Genomic DNA, 17068 nt, shown 5'->3' with positions numbered 1-17068 from the left:
ATTTATCATTAAAAATACCGTAGATAGCAGCGTTTTACGTCCCGCGATGTTTACTTAATTCTTTGCGTATGTTATATTTTATCAAGGATATTTCAGTATCCGAGAACAACCTCAAATCTGACCGGAGTCATCCTGATAGCGTGAGTGTGAGAAACAAAATTGATGAGATCCCATTTGCAAATATGTCTATGATCTCAGAATCTATTGGTAAGTTACAAAGAAATGCATAAATTGTTAGCAAAAAGGCTACGACAAAAAAAATTGTAAATATAATTTACATTAAAGAAAAAGTAAAAATAAAATATAAAAAAAAGTGTCTTTCAACACCGAAAAGAATATAAATTTTATTTTGCCGCAAAGAAAGAAAGAAAAATCCATAAACTAAACGTAAAATTAATCAGGATTTAATATAAAGCAGTTAATTATATTATTTAACTTTGCTAGTTTATTTGTTTTAGAACAATTGTAAATATTATACTTCTGATTTCTTAATCAATAAGATATTTCCGAAAAACGTTTATTGCTTTATTGAAAACTTTGTACTTGTTTTTGTTCTGGATTAACAATCTTTTTTTAAATTTTATAAAACGTAAATTTTTATATTATTTTATTATTTGAAGAGTCAACACTTGCTGTGTTAATTTCCATATTTTGTAATTCATCTTTATTTTTTTTCTTGCTTTTATCTTGAATCGTTTTTTCTTAATTACTGAACTAGTCAAGTCAATGTTCTTGTATATAATTATGCCAATATTATGCCAATCTTAAAATTTCTAGAAAGCATTTTGAACAAACCAACATCTCCTAGAGCATTTGTAGAGTTCTATAATGGATTCCTAAATGAAGAACATGACATTTCTGTGATATTCAGGTAAAAAATCTAAATTTTCAGTATGTATTCTTTTTAATTTAACGACACATACATATAAAAATGTTGTTTCTGTTGTAATTTTACTAAATATAAAAAAGACAAAATAATATTTTTTTTTTGCAGATGGAACCAACCTGAATTTACAGACGAAGTAATACAAGGATACACAATGCAATGTTGGTTCATCGAGAACTTAAAAGAGATTTAAATTTGCGACGACAAAAGTATCTCAGCCACAATATTGGAATACACGATGCACAATCTAAAACCTAACACGACGTACTACTTTCAAGTACGAGCGCATACTAAAGTTGGTGCTGGTCCTTACACAGATTTCATTGGTGTATCGACTACGCACGAAAATGCAATACCGCAATTATTGATGATAACGGGAAACAGTATCGATATATGGGATATGGATTCAAAAATCAACGTTAATCTCGTTAAAGATAAGTCCATAATAAGTGCCACTTACTCGATAGCGGAACATAAAATTTATTGGAGCAACTCGAAGGAAGAGCTAATGATATTAGAGATGAGTGAAAAATATATTACGAAAATAGCTAAGCTTCAATTTATTGCGTACCATCTCTGCATCGACTGGGTAGCAAGAAATCTGTACTGGATGGAAATAGACATAATTTATACTAATAATATCATAAAACTCGACTTAACAATGTGGGAAAATGGCATACTCAAATACGATAAGATTTTGCAAACAGAATTTTTTTTTGGTAATGTCGGTTTAACTATACTTCCATCTATAGGGTATGTTAACTTTCATTCATTTGAAATAAATGAACAATATTTTCATTAAAAATTTGTACTGATTTGTAATTTTTCAATAATTTCATATGGCTTTGTAATTAAGATCAAAAGTCATAAAAAATAATAAACTAACACAAATTAAATTATAAGAATTTTACATATTCACTATATACAAACATCTTTTTCTGCTCTGTTATATATGCTAATGATATTCTATAATAAGTAAAATAATGCATATATTTTTTAGAACTTTATATTGGACTAAATACAATGTTGTTTCTGTTGTAATTTTACTAAATATAAAAAAGACAAAATAATATTTTTTTTTTGCAGATGGAACCAACCTGAATTTACAGACGAAGTAATACAAGGATACACAATGCAATGTTGGTTCATCGAGAACTTAAAAGAGATTTAAATTTGCGACGACAAAAGTATCTCAGCCACAATATTGGAATACACGATGCACAATCTAAAACCTAACACGACGTACTACTTTCAAGTACGAGCGCATACTAAAGTTGGTGCTGGCCCTTACACAGATTTCATTGGTGTATCGACTACGCACGAAAATGCAATACCGCAATTATTGATGATAACGGGAAACAGTATCGATATATGGGATATGGATTCAAAAATCAACGTTAATCTCGTTAAAGATAAGTCCATAATAAGTGCCACTTACTCGATAGCGGAACATAAAATTTATTGGAGCAACTCGAAGGAAGAGCTAATGATATTAGAGATGAGTGAAAAATATATTACGAAAATAGCTAAGCTTCAATTTATTGCGTACCATCTCTGCATCGACTGGGTAGCAAGAAATCTGTACTGGATAGAATTTCACACGAGTCGTACTGTTGGCATCGTAAAGCTCGACTTAACAATGTGGGAAAATGGCATAGTCAAATATGATAAAATTTTGAAAATAGAAAATCTCTTTTTTGGTTTTGATCATTTAAATATACTACCGTCTATAGGGTATGTTAACTTTCATTCATTTGAAATAAATGATATCGACTACGCACGAAAATCCAATACCGCAATTATTGATGATAACGGGAAACAGTATCGATATATGGGATATGGATTCAAAAATCAACGTTAATCTCGTTAAAGATAAGTCCATAATAAGTGCCACTTACTCGATAGCGGAACATAAAATTTATTGGAGCAACTCGAAGGAAGAGCTAATGATATTAGAGATGAGTGAAAAATATATTACGAAAATAGCTAAGCTTCAATTTATTGCGTACCATCTCTGCATCGACTGGGTAGCAAGAAATCTGTACTGGATAGAATTTCACACGAGTCGTACTGTTGGCATCGTAAAGCTCGACTTAACAATGTGGGAAAATGGCATAGTCAAATATGATAAAATTTTGAAAATAGAAAATCTCTTTTTTGGTTTTGATCATTTAAATATACTACCGTCTATAGGGTATGTTAACTTTCATTAATTTGAAATAAATGAACAATATTTTCATTAAAGATTTGTACTGATTTGTAATTTTTCAATAATTTCATATGGCTTTGTAATTAAGATCAAAAGTCATAAAAAATAATAAACTAACACAAATTAAATTATAAGAATTTTACATATTCACTATATACAAACATCTTTTTCTGCTCTGTTATATATGCTAATGATATTCTATAATAAGTAAAATAATGCATATATTTTTTAGAACTTTATATTGGACAAAATACACAATAGCAAACAATAAACAAATAGTAAACAAATAGTAAACAACTTTATGTAATGCAATCGGATTTTGATGGAAATAATGCTCAAATCTTTCGGAAAGATTTAACTATTTCATGCCTCTTATCTAATACGTCAATAGTTATGGATATACGGTCAATAATTATGGTAAAAATTGACGACATATATACTAAGAAGCAGCTAATTTATTGGCTATTGCATAATCACTTAATTGTGACAGACATTAACGTTTCCATATGCAATTTGATTATTCAAACCAAAATTATCGGCTATCGAATATACTTCAAATCTTTAACGATTGACAAGACAAACATTTACATTTCTAGTTTTAGTGATAATGAGAGCATAGACGCATTCAAATATATCCAAAAGATAAAATCGTTTACCTCGATTGATAAATTTCATCCTTTCGGTAAATCTTTGCAATCATATCCTCCGACGAGATGTCTGACACCTGACAAAACAGTTTACAACGTAGAAGAATCGATGTACACAGTAACGACGAACAGTATCATCGTAAATCTTCCGGGGTCAATCCCTAAGAGTGGATGCAAGGAGTACAAACTACCTACCACCCTATATACCATCAACATCATAAGCTATTGTTTGGAGCTTAACAAGTACAATAATTTCACCGTGCAAACGTACGAGCGATATTACGAGATTTCGAATTTAACGCCGCTTACAGAGTACAAATTACTGCTAGTAACAAGCAATTTTTATTCTGATCAATTATCGATGCTTCCGTTATCCGGCTTGGAAGTGATACTGAAAACTAAACCGGGCAAGCTCGAAGCACCAGAAAATGTGACAGTTCAGGCTCTTACGCCTACTATAGCGGCAGTTTATTGGATGCCACCCAAGAAACTAAACTGCGTGCTTGTGATGTACGAAATACATTGGACATTAGTTATCAACAATATGCGGCAAATAAATGAGCTACTTATCAATAAAACCGAACATAAGATAGACAGCAAATTTTTCACAATAATCGAACCGTTGATACCAGCACTGAAATACAGGGTATATGTACGCATTTATCCACTTAACTACAGCGAACTTTATACTGACAGTTTGAGCAAAACTTTGCACGTGTATTCGGAACCAAACAATATAACTTTGAACGAAGTTAGCATAAACGGTATGAATATCTCGTGGATTCCTAGCATTAATTTGACAATTCATTACGTATTAGAATACAAAAATGTTGAGATGCAGGAGTGGCAAATTGCAAGAAACTTTGAGCCAAATAGTGGGGGGAAAGTAATGTATTATATACAGAACTTATTACCAGAAACTCTGTACGAGTTTCGTTTGATACTGAAATACCCCAAGTACAAGAAAGACTTTATATGGCCATCTAATAGAAGATTTACTTTTTCAACACTGACAAGTAAGCAAATGAAGATATTATAATATTATATGCTTATTTTGGATATGAAAATGCTTACAAAATTTAAAAACTCTTAGTCATTTTTAATAATAAAGTTATAAATAGAAGTAAATTTTTAAATAAAATAAGATATTAAGAGTATATTTTTGCGTAACAAAGGTGACGTTTCGAGCACTCCTGGAATATTAGTTAAGCAATATTACCTATCACTCACCGTAAGCTTTGTCGCTATAGTTACTGTAATCTGCGTCTTCTACTTTTACTACTGTATAGTGTAATACTATATAGAGATTTTCTTAAAAAAGTTAATTTTCTTATTGGAAAAGCGATGTAAATTTTGCAATGTATACTATTAAATAAGTATATTGCAATTTTATAACAGTATATCGACAACGCAAAAAAAGTAACGAGCAAGTTTTGCGTCCGACAATGACCGACCTCGAATTAGCGATTCTATATGAAATACCGAACGGTAACATTCAATTCAATACGTTATACAGTCCTATGTTGCAATATAATTCGGATGAATCTGTATTGATCAAAATCAAACGTGAGGAAATCAAACTAGAAAAACTTATAGGCAGCGGCGCATTCGGAAAGGTAAAAACTAATTTTTTCAATGTTATACGCTAATTTCCAGATCTACAAAAATTGAGACAGATATGTATTTCTCGATAAAAATAATTATATGATTAACTTTTTATAAAAAATTATAATTAATGCAAAATTTTTGTGAAAAAACATACACATGCACTCTATATATTTTTCAATTAATTATTTAGTACAATATGAAACGTGTGTGAAGTTAGCATCTCAAGTGTTAGCATCTCACAAATAAACTTCATATTAACTAGCATCCAGCATAGTTCCATAGTTCTTGATAGGTTTTAACAATAGTTCCGTCTAATTTACTATTAAAATCGTATTTTTAAGAAATGAGATGCTAACTTCCGGTAACATCTGATAGCATCTCATCGTATTTCGAATATTTTATCATGGGGGAGTAAGATTCCGTGGAGTTTTACAGCCTAGACACATTCTGTCAATAGTTCTGACGATTAAATTCTGTAGAAAGTAATTTATCGTCACAAAACCCATCTAATCCGCGCTACTGGCACCTTACTTTCAAAAATTTGAAGTTTTATTAACAGTTCTATTTGCTTCCTAGAGAGTTCTATCGATAAGTATTAAGGCCCGAAGCTGTAAAACCAAAAATGAAAAAGTTCTGGCCACTTTTAGTCATACGCTCTTAAAAAATTTCTGAGTTCCGAGGGGTTGATATTTTTTTCGAATTTTCGAAGTTCTAATGGTAGTTCTATTTGCATCCCGAGGAGTTCTATCGATAAGTATTAAGGCCCGAAGCTGTAAAACCAAAAATGAAAAAGTTCTGGCCATTTTTAGTCATACGCTCTTAAAACATTTCTAAGTCCCGAGGGGTTGATATTTTTTCGAATTTTCGAAGTTCTAATGGTAGTTCTATTTGCATCCCGAGGAGTTCTATCGATAAGTATTAAGGCCCGAAGCTGTAAAACCAAAAATGAAAAAGTTCTGGCCATTTTTAGTCATACGCTCTTAAAACATTTCTAAGTCCCGAGGGGTTGATATTTTTTCGAATTTTCGAAGTTCTAATGGTAGTTCTATTTGCATCCCGAGGAGTTCTATCGATAAGTATTAAGGCCCGAAGCTGTAAAACCAAAAATGAAAAAGTTCTGGCCATTTTTAGTCATACGCTCTTAAAACATTTCTAAGTCCCGAGGGGTTGATATTTTTTCGAATTTTCGAAGTTCTAATGGTAGTTCTATTTGCATCCCGAGGAGTTCTATCGATAAGTATTAAGGCCCGAAGCTGTAAAACCAAAAATGAAAAAGTTCTGGCCATTTTTAGTCATACGCTCTTAAAACATTTCTAAGTCCCGAGGGGTTGATATTTTTTCGAATTTTCGAAGTTCTAATGGTAGTTCTATTTGCATCCCGAGGAGTTCTATCGATAAGTATTAAGGCCCGAAGCTGTAAAACCAAAAATGAAAAAGTTCTGGCCATTTTTAGTCATACGCTCTTAAAACATTTCTAAGTCCCGAGGGGTTGATATTTTTTCGAATTTTCGAAGTTCTAATGGTAGTTCTATTTGCATCCCGAGGAGTTCTATCGATAAGTATTAAGGCCCGAAGCTGTAAAACCAAAAATGAAAAAGTTCTGGCCATTTTTAGTCATACGCTCTTAAAACATTTCTAAGTCCCGAGGGGTTGATATTTTTTCGAATTTTCGAAGTTCTAATGGTAGTTCTATTTGCATCCCGAGGAGTTCTATCGATAAGTATTAAGGCCCGAAGCTGTAAAACCAAAAATGAAAAAGTTCTGGCCATTTTTAGTCATACGCTCTTAAAACATTTCTAAGTCCCGAGGGGTTGATATTTTTTCGAATTTTCGAAGTTCTAATGGTAGTTCTATTTGCTTCTTAAAGAGTTCTATCGATAAGTATTAAGGCCCGAAGCTGTAAAACCAAAAATGAAAAAGTTCTGGCCACTTTTAGTCATACGCTCTTAAAAAATTTCTGAGTTCCGAGGGGTTGATATTTTTTTCGAATTTTCGAAGTTCTAATGGTAGTTCTATTTGCATCCCGAGGAGTTCTATCGATAAGTATTACGGCCCGTAGCTGTAAAACCAAAAATGAAAAAGTTCTGGCCACTTTTAGTCATACGCTCTTAAAAAATTTCTGAGTTCCGAGGGGTTGATATTTTTTTCGAATTTTCAAAGTTCTAATGGTAGTTCTATTTGCTTCTTAAAGAGTTCTATCGATAAGTATTAAGGCCCGAAGCTGTAAAACCAAAAATGAAAGAGTTCTGGCTACTTTTAGTTATACGCTCTTAAAAAATTTAGCACCGGGCCCAAGCGTGCCATATTTACGTATGTGGTATCGAGTAGCGCGTCACACTCTCCCCACTTTGTCCGCCTATGCGCCGTGCGCAGACCGTAGATATTCTCTCCCTGGAATATAGCACAGCGCTTGTCCCACACACTGTACGCACCCAGCTACAACGATCCTTATCACTTCTCTCTTGATGCGTGCATACTCGCATTTGTTCCGTTAAGCGGGCATAAATGCGCTCTTCTTACTAAGGATTTCGATTTCGATTATCTCATTTTTTATGCAGTTACATGATCTTTACTAACTTATATCGCATTTGATCTCTCCGAAATTTATAGAAATCATTATTTCTTCATATGAGTATTACCATTTACTTCTTCTTTTTTTCTATTAGCTATTACGAAAAAATACTCTCAGGAATCCCGTCTAAAATTCGTGAAATTTTACCAATACCGAGAGGTTTCAGAAATCTATTCCAGAAATCTAAATCCAGAAAAAATTTTTGATTTTCTCTAAAAGTATATGTAGAAAATAATATCTCGGAGTTTAGATTGAATATATCATACGTTAACAGAATGCCTTACGACAAACTTATATTAGAAGAGATTTTGCTGCAGAATGATTGCCGAACTCTTGATGTTAACGGCAAAATCTTACCTCCATCGAATCTAGTTTATCGCCTCGTTGCCAATCGTATGGCATTACGTGGTTCATATATTGACCCACGTCACGTATATACGATTGTCAATGAGAATCGCCTTGGATTCAGGACATTAATTGCGGCGACATATAAAATCGATCCAGAAGGAGATATTAGTAACAGTTCTGATTCAAATATCGACTCGAGTTGCAACTTATCGGAGAGTGCATATTCTAAGAAAATAAAATTAATTCTATCTGCTCAAAAATGGTTGGAAATTAGTCCCAAAAAGAAAATTTCTAGTGGACGAATTTACTGGAAATTGCAAGAAGGTTGGGCCGATGTCATCGCTGAGCGAATATGCCAGCAGCATGGATCGGTGGACTGCGCATTTTCCTTTAAAAACAATTTGGTAACTCCATCTGCTACTGCAGAGATCTATGCAACTTTACTAACTTATATCGCATTTGATCTCTCCGAAATTTATAGAAATCATTATTTCTTCATATGAGTATTACCATTTACTTCTTCTTTTTTTCTATTAGCTATTACGAAAAAATACTCTCAGGAATCCCGTCTAAAATTCGTGAAATTTTACCAATACCGAGAGGTTTCAGAAATCTATTCCAGAAATCTAAATCCAGAAAAAATTTTTGATTTTCTCTAAAAGTATATGTAGAAAATAATATCTCGGAGTTTAGATTGAATATATCATACGTTAACAGAATGCCTTACGACAAACTTATATTAGAAGAGATTTTGCTGCAGAATGATTGCCGAACTCTTGATGTTAACGGCAAAATCTTACCTCCATCGAATCTAGTTTATCGCCTCGTTGCCAATCGTATGGCATTACGTGGTTCATATATTGACCCACGTCACGTATATACGATTGTCAATGAGAATCGCCTTGGATTCAGGACATTAATTGCGGCGACATATAAAATCGATCCAGAAGGAGATATTAGTAACAGTTCTGATTCAAATATCGACTCGAGTTGCAACTTATCGGAGAGTGCATATTCTAAGAAAATAAAATTAATTCTATCTGCTCAAAAATGGTTGGAAATTAGTCCCAAAAAGAAAATTTCTAGTGGACGAATTTACTGGAAATTGCAAGAAGGTTGGGCCGATGTCATTGCTGAGCGAATATGCCAGCAGCATGGATCGGTGGACTGTGCATTTTCCTTTAAAAACAATTTGGTAACTCCATCTGCTACTGCAGAGATCTATGCAAAGTTTATTGGTTATTGCACCGAGTGCAAAGCTAAAATAACCGGACGATTGCAGAATGCGCCGACAAGAGACGTTGACGTGATATTTTCATGTCGCATAGAAAATATTCGATCTCATATTCACACAGGCAAAAAAAAAGACAATTGAGAGGCAAACGTCGTGAGAAAGTGGCCAATCAATTGATAGAACAACGAAAAGATGCAGTCACTTTCCAGCGAGACGAAGCAAAACGTATGAAGAAGTTTGGAGGAAAAAATCTGCCAATCGTGCCGAATGCTGCTACCCTACGCAAAGCAAAGGAGCAGCAATTGCTCAAGTTACTCGGGTTGGAATTCGTCAATCCTCCGATCAATCTACTTCAACAAGCAAAATATGGAAAATATGCGGGTTCTATCCACAGCATTAGTTTACTAAAATTTTATTGCATGTATTGGTCGCCGGAACAGCAGCAAATCTATACTGCTCGGTGCAAAAAAAATCCAAATGCTGTTCTAACGATCGATGCAACGGGAGGTATAGCGAAACGGGCAACAAAGCACGAACCACACGTATTTCTATACCAATGCATGGTAGTAACTAAAGAAGGTAGCGTACCAGTTTTTCAGATGGTATCTGCTGACCAAAGATCGTTTTTGATTGCGCATTTTTTACGACTTATTTTGACAAAGGGTGCGCCCCGGCCCCCTATAGTCGTATGTGACTTTGGGCGTTCTTTGGTAAATGCCGTTGCGGAAGTATTTGGCAGATGTAACAATTTGCCAGATTATTTACAAAAGTGCTACAATGTTATTGTAGAAGGTTCTCCCGTGATACCAGCGTCATATATAAGGCTCGATGTAAGTCACTTTATTGCCATGGTGTCTCGATGGAAATGCTTTAACAGAAAATTAGGCGCAGCACGACAATTCTATATACGATGTATTTCTCAAGCATATCAAATGCGAGATTTCGAGGTGTTGACCTATTTTATTGAATCAGTGCTGGCCGTATCATTAAGTGAATCGATCGGCAACACGAGCAATGGAGTGCCAGTGCCAGCTGAAATACGTATACAAGCTCTCAATAAGACAATTCAAGGAATTCCTTTTAGGGAGATTGAAGATAATGCCGAAGAAGCTAATGAGGATGAGGTTAGCGAGAGTAGCGATGCAGAAGACGACACCATTGATACAGACTGGCAGATGTGGGCGAACACAATATACGGTAATGCGGAAGATATTGGCAGAAGATCGAAAAATGGTAGTATAATTAACGCGTGTTTCAATTCTGATTTTGCTCGTTGCCTGAAAAAGCAATTAATTCCGTATCTGCCGCTTTGGACCGGCATTATGCGATGTTATTTCGAAAGAAGTTCGATAATAGCAACGTCCGCATCGGTCGAGTCAGAGTTTGCCGATTTGAAACGCCGAGCGTTTGACATGCAAAAAAATACAAAAAAAATATTAAAACAAAAAATACAAAAAAAATTAAAATATATAAAAATAAAAAATACAAAAAAAATGGAGCCAAGTCTTACCACGTCCCCGTCGTTGGTTCCGGGTAATTCTAAGAGTAAGAGAAATTTTTTAAGAGTGTATAACTAAAAGTGGCCAGAACTTTTTCATTTTTGGTTTTACAGCTTCGGGCCTTAATACTTATCGATTCGCGACGATGTTTATTCTCGCTCGTGTTTTGCTTGCGGCTCTTACCGTTCAGATTTGTCGGTTGAATTTACGGTTTAAATTTATTGATTAAATTCAACGTTTCAATCTTGAACAAATGGTATGCATTGCAAAATTTCCATCGCCTTTCCAACAAGTACATTAACTTTTTTTAGAAAATCTCTATATACTATAATACATTAGATATAATCTCTCTCTTTCTGCAGTTAAAGAACAAAATGCATATCAAATATATTTACAGTAGTAAAAGTAGCAGACGCAGATTACAGTAACTATAACGACAATGCTTAAAGTGATTGATAAGTAATATTGCATAATCAATATCTCAGGAGTCTTCGAAATATCACCTTTATTACACAAAAACATACTCTTAATTTTTTCATTTTATTTAAAAACTTATTTCTACTTTTAACTTTATTATTAAAAATTACTAAGTTTTTAAATTTTGTAAGCATTTTTATATTCATGAAGTTTATTTGTGAGATGCTAACATTTGAGATGCTAACTTCACACACGTCAATATGAAATGTATAATGTCACTTGACATTAAATTATATATTTTTTAATGAAGTATAAGTTTAAATTTATTTTAAATATTTCGCAAATGTTTCGATGAACAGTAAAGAATTTAGAAAGACCGGGCATAGAAAAACCCGCTGCCATAAAAATGCTTCAAAAAAATGCTTCCTTGAAAGAGAAAAAGAAGTTTTTAGAAAAGGCCAGGCTTATGAATTGCTTCCGACACAAACATGTACTAAGATTGTTGGCCGTCTGCTTAGACAAAAATTCTCCATTAATCGTGTTGGAATTAATGGAAGTTGGTGATCTGCTAGAATATTTGAGGGATAGTAGAAAATTGCAACCATCAGATTTGCACGCTCTGCGTCTGCAAGATTTGTTCGCCATGTGCGAAGATGTTGCGCGAGGCTGTTGCTACTTGGAAAACCTGCGTTTTGTTCATAGAGATCTCGCGTGTCGAAATTGTTTAGTATCCGCGAGAGATCGCGAAAATCGTGTCATTAAAATTGGCGATTTTGAACTAGCTAGAGATGTTTATATGACTATTATCGTGTGGTAAATACAATTATCGTAAAAAATGAAATTTTTAGAAATGTTTGTCTGTTCTTCTTTTATCGTAATAATATATGTAGTACATTTTTATTTTTAATAGAACTTAAGGAAAATCGATTATTTCTATTTATATAAAGCAAGAGATAAATAAATGTTTTTTACTTTAGCACAAAGACTCTAAAAATGGGGAACTTGAACTAGAAGATTAACTTCGTTAAAATCACATGTTCTACAAAGGACAAGATCTTCTTCCTGTTTGTTGGATGGCACCGGAATCTTTGGTGCTCGGAATATTTACTTCCCAGAGCGATGTTTGGTCATTCGGGGTTCTAATGTGGGAAATTACATCGTTGGGTGAGCATCCTTATACTGGCAAGATTAATCAGGAAATGATAGATTATGTACGCGCTGGAGGCAAGTTGCTGATGCCTCTCAATTGTCCACCGACTTTGTACGAGTTGATGCTGCGTTGCTGGAGTCCAGCGAATGATAGACCGAACTTTAAACTTTGTGTCAAAAATATTATAAATCTAAGAAATAACATAGAAGATACTTTATTGAGACCAGTGAATATTGTCTAGCTCATAAATGACGTTATTTTCCAAATGATCCAATGAAAAGTTTAAACGTAGGAAAAATAATTTGGTAAATATTGACAAAAGGGGACCCAGACCCAATGACTTTGATCTTGACATATGTTGTCAAGGTCATCGTCCTGAGTAATTCTCAAAAGGTTTTAGCCGTCGCTTGTTGTTCATTGAAAAGTTAATAATAAAAAAATTTACTAAATAAAACTTAATTTTTCTGACACTATGTACATTTAATAGAGCGTATCTTAGCAGAATCATTCATTTATGTGTGATAAATCGAACACATTGGCGGGGGAAGGGCTTCGCCCCTTCCCCTGCACACACAGAAAAATACATACTATATACAAGTAAATATTACTTGTTTTCAAAAGGAAGTAAAGTAAACTGAGTAATCATTTTACTTAGCAACAGAATAATATTTTTCTGTGTGCACCTTCTTCTCGAAAAAGACTAATCTAACCCAACCCATATCCAAGGGGTTTAAAGTTAACGTTTTGTTAACAAATAATAAAGGTAACAAAATAAAGTTAAAAATAAAAAATAAAACAAATTAAATCAAAAATAGATTTGGGTTAGGTTATATCTTCCGGAAGTGGAGCCTCCCCGTATTGGAGCTCACTGTATCCACGCATATATTTTACATAGCAAAGCGAGGTCTACCCCACAATTGTTGTGTGGATGGGAAAGTGTATGTGTGGATGCAGTGGATTCTGCCCCCCCCCCCATATGCGTGGATACAGTGAGCTCCAATACGGGGAGGCTCCACTTCCGGAAGATATAACCTAACCCAAACTTATTTCTGTAATTTCTGATTCTTAAACACTTCTTCTTGTACGCGGTGTTAGATAATTACGTTTCATTCATTAAACTTATTTTGTTAATAACTTATAATTTTTTGATACCATGTAATTTAAGAAACATCCCCCATCCACCTTTTCACTTCATAATACACATACATGCCATATATATTGTGTGTATGTGTGTGTGTGTGTGTTTACTTCTTAATAATAATGTCAGAAAATTACGCTTGATTTGTTAAACTTATTTTGTTAATAATTTTTTAATAAACAACGAGCGATAGCTAAAACTTTTTGAAAGTTACTCAGGAACATGTCTTTGACAATATATGTCAAAGTCAAGGTTATTGGGGCTGGGTCCCCTTTTGTCAATATTTACCTTGTCGATAAATATAAGAGACATTTTTCTTATTTTGCGAGAGATTTTGATGATTAACAATCACAACACTTGTTTTTGCAATTGTAAACAACTTGATGTTACGCTAGCACTTTCGAGTAACCGAAACAAAACTTAATGGTTCTAATTATTATAATTATCAATAGATCACTGGAGCAGTTTTAGAAATAACGTCTATGTCATATTATATTAGTATCCTGTTTTATATTTCTATATATTTTTTTACTTAAGTACTTAAACGAAATACACATTTTTAAAAATTTTCTAAAATATTAATTTAAACACCAAATCACGACCAAATTCCAATTAAGCTCGATTCGCTAAATTCACCTAACAAAGGAATATTGCAAACCCGAAAATTCTGATTTTGATGAAACTTTACAGAAATGTAGGGGGGTCAATAGATAAATTTAGAAATTTTCAGGTGTTGCCCAGAAACGATTCTAAGAGGTGAAAGCACTTCTCATATGAAGAGCGACTTTTTGCTTTTCTCGATATATCTCGAAAATTATTCAAGATATCAAAGAATGTTTTATAGAAAAGTTTTATGGTAAAAGCAGTTCTATTTAACCACATTAATAAAAATTTGAAAAAATTATTCTTTTTTAAAGATTTCTGAAAAATTTTGTTCAAAAAATTATTTTTTAAAATTTTAATTAATAGACTTCGGATTATATGTTCTATTATATGGACATTATGCCATCTTTTAACGGCTGGAACCGATAGGAGACTTACTACGAGGACAGGAAATGAAATCGAATGTCTAGACACACGAGCTTTTTGTCCGTTAATTTGCTGAAGATGATCCAAAGAAAGGATCGAAACGTTCATCATTAAAGAAGATCTCTTAAATTGTGTGTTTTTAAATAAATTAATTCGGTGTATTGATTTATTGCACCCGGCTTTTATTAGCCCTTTTCAATTTTAATATTGTTATATTTATATCAGAGCCTTTAATTTATTATTTCTTTGATAAAGCTTCAAAATTCAGAAATTTAGAACTAGCAAATTATTTGGTTCAATTTTAATAGAAAATTCTTTTCTTTTAACATTGATTAGATACCAGCTGCGTTGTATTTGCGCCAACTGTTTAAAAAATGAAAATAATTGCAGAGAAAGAACATATTATTTTAAAATAAAATTTGAATTAGTCTTACGTGATTTTATAAATGGTCATAACGCAGGGCAGGAAGTGAAAAGATAGACGTCGCCCGCGATATTTTAAACCGATAAAACTCGTATCATATGTACAATATTTACATTATACCATACATCGTTGTATTCCTTTTAAACAGTGCTACAATTTTTATCATATCAAAATATTCACATTATTATAAAAAGATTATGCATAGCTCTGTTAATAGATATGATTACCCATCTGTGACATTACAAGCTGTTTGTGATGCCAATAAATTATTTTTAGATGTTTTTACGGGTCCTCCCAGTAAAATACATGATGCAAGAATATTTAAATTCTTATTTTTAAGTGATGAAATAAAAACTATATCAGAAGATTATCATTTATTAGGCGATGCGGCATATCCTTTAAGAAAATATTTATTAACACCATATAGAGATTATGGTAATCTTACAGCCGCTCAACGAAATTATAATTACAAATTGTCTACAACAAGAGTTAAAATAGAAAATGCGTTTGGATTATTAAAACAAAGATTCAGGCAATTAATGCAATTAGATTTTTTTACAGTTAAACGCTCTGCTAATTTTATTATTTCCTGTTGTGTGTTACATAATATATGTATTATGAATAGTGATTATTTAGATGTTGAAAATGAAGAATGTAATGAAAGGCATATCAATAATGAGCAGAATCCGATAGAATGGAGGGTGAGATAAAAAGAGACATCCCATACAGCACGGATCATTGCAATTATATTGCAGCAATATTGCAATGTTGCAAATTGCAATGCAACATTACAAAGACGTTGCAGAAATATAGAGCCACAAAGTACCAGCACACTTGTAGCAACATGACATTAATATTTCGGAAATATTGCAAAATTCAATTTTTATATAATTTTAATAATAAAATATTATAATAAAATAATTTTTTGCAATATTTCTACATGAAAGATGTTAACGATAAACAATACTAAATGGTTCATTTTATTAAAACATTTTTCTTAAATTGGCTTATATTGCTGCACTGTATGCTTTGCGCAGCACATGTACGCGTTCGCGATTGTGTGCGTATGTAGTAGGTGCCGGTCTTGCTGCACATATCTGTGATTGTCGTGTATTTCGTGATTCACATTTTTTATTGTTGCGTACGAGAAAAGGTAAGAGCTTTTTGATAATATTATGTTTTATTATAGTGACCTAATATATTATGCATTAATTAATTATAATAGAATAGCATGTCCTAAGGTTAATAACCTATATAACCTTAAAATTATTGAGATCGCAAAAGTAAAAATTATATTTATCTATGATATATGTTTGTATATTTTTTATGTGGATATTTTTTGCTTTCTTTAATTTTCTATTTTGCTGTAGATATTAACTTTAAAATATTTGATAAAAATATTTATGTATATTTGCAGTATGTATATTTTTATGTAAATATGAATTTTAACTCCTATTTTATTTTTACAGACATTTAACAAAGGAAAACAATAATGGACAAAATTCAATAAATTATTAGTGGTAATAAAAGCGGCGCGTAAAGCTGAACCATTTTTATATATTTCTCTAATATAAAAAAAATATATTTTTATTTCGTGAACATGTTAAGTGCAATAATATGTTATGTGCAATGTTATTTATTTTATAACGTTAACATAAGTACAAATAAAGACATTTAATTACAATGTATCGTCAATAATTACACATTTATATACTCAAAATATATATACAGTACATGCTGGAGTGAATCGGTAAGCCATTTTTATTGAAACCGGTTTGCTTCTTTTAAACCAATGTACTTCCAACTTCATTTATTTGCTCGAAGGCTGTTGTTTCAAATTTCACATTTTCCGCCAAATATTTGACTGCGCACAAATCAGCCTCGCCAGCACCGAACATACCTTGATT

General features: G+C 32.7%; 1 protein-coding gene across 1 annotated transcript; it reads left to right on the top strand.

Annotated features, from left to right (window-relative positions):
- Positions 1-27: 27 nt before the first annotated feature.
- Positions 28-13114, top strand: LOC115244724 (proto-oncogene tyrosine-protein kinase ROS-like). Its single transcript, XM_029822645.1, is given in 11 exon segments — positions 28-207; positions 778-871; positions 995-1682; positions 1743-1749; positions 1887-1923; positions 1973-2707; positions 3386-4764; positions 4918-5025; positions 5141-5379; positions 11785-12222; positions 12455-13114. Coding segments are annotated over 11 exon segments (4221 nt in total). The 5' UTR covers positions 28-68; the 3' UTR covers positions 12812-13114.
- The last annotated feature ends 3954 nt before the right edge of the window (positions 13115-17068 follow it).

This window comes from Formica exsecta, unplaced genomic scaffold, assembly GCF_003651465.1.
Source record: "Formica exsecta isolate Colony F162 unplaced genomic scaffold, ASM365146v1 scaffold835, whole genome shotgun sequence".
Taxonomy (NCBI): domain Eukaryota; kingdom Metazoa; phylum Arthropoda; class Insecta; order Hymenoptera; family Formicidae; genus Formica; species Formica exsecta.
The sequence above is the reverse complement of the archived record's forward strand: the minus strand, read 5'-3'. Positions and strand labels throughout refer to the sequence as shown.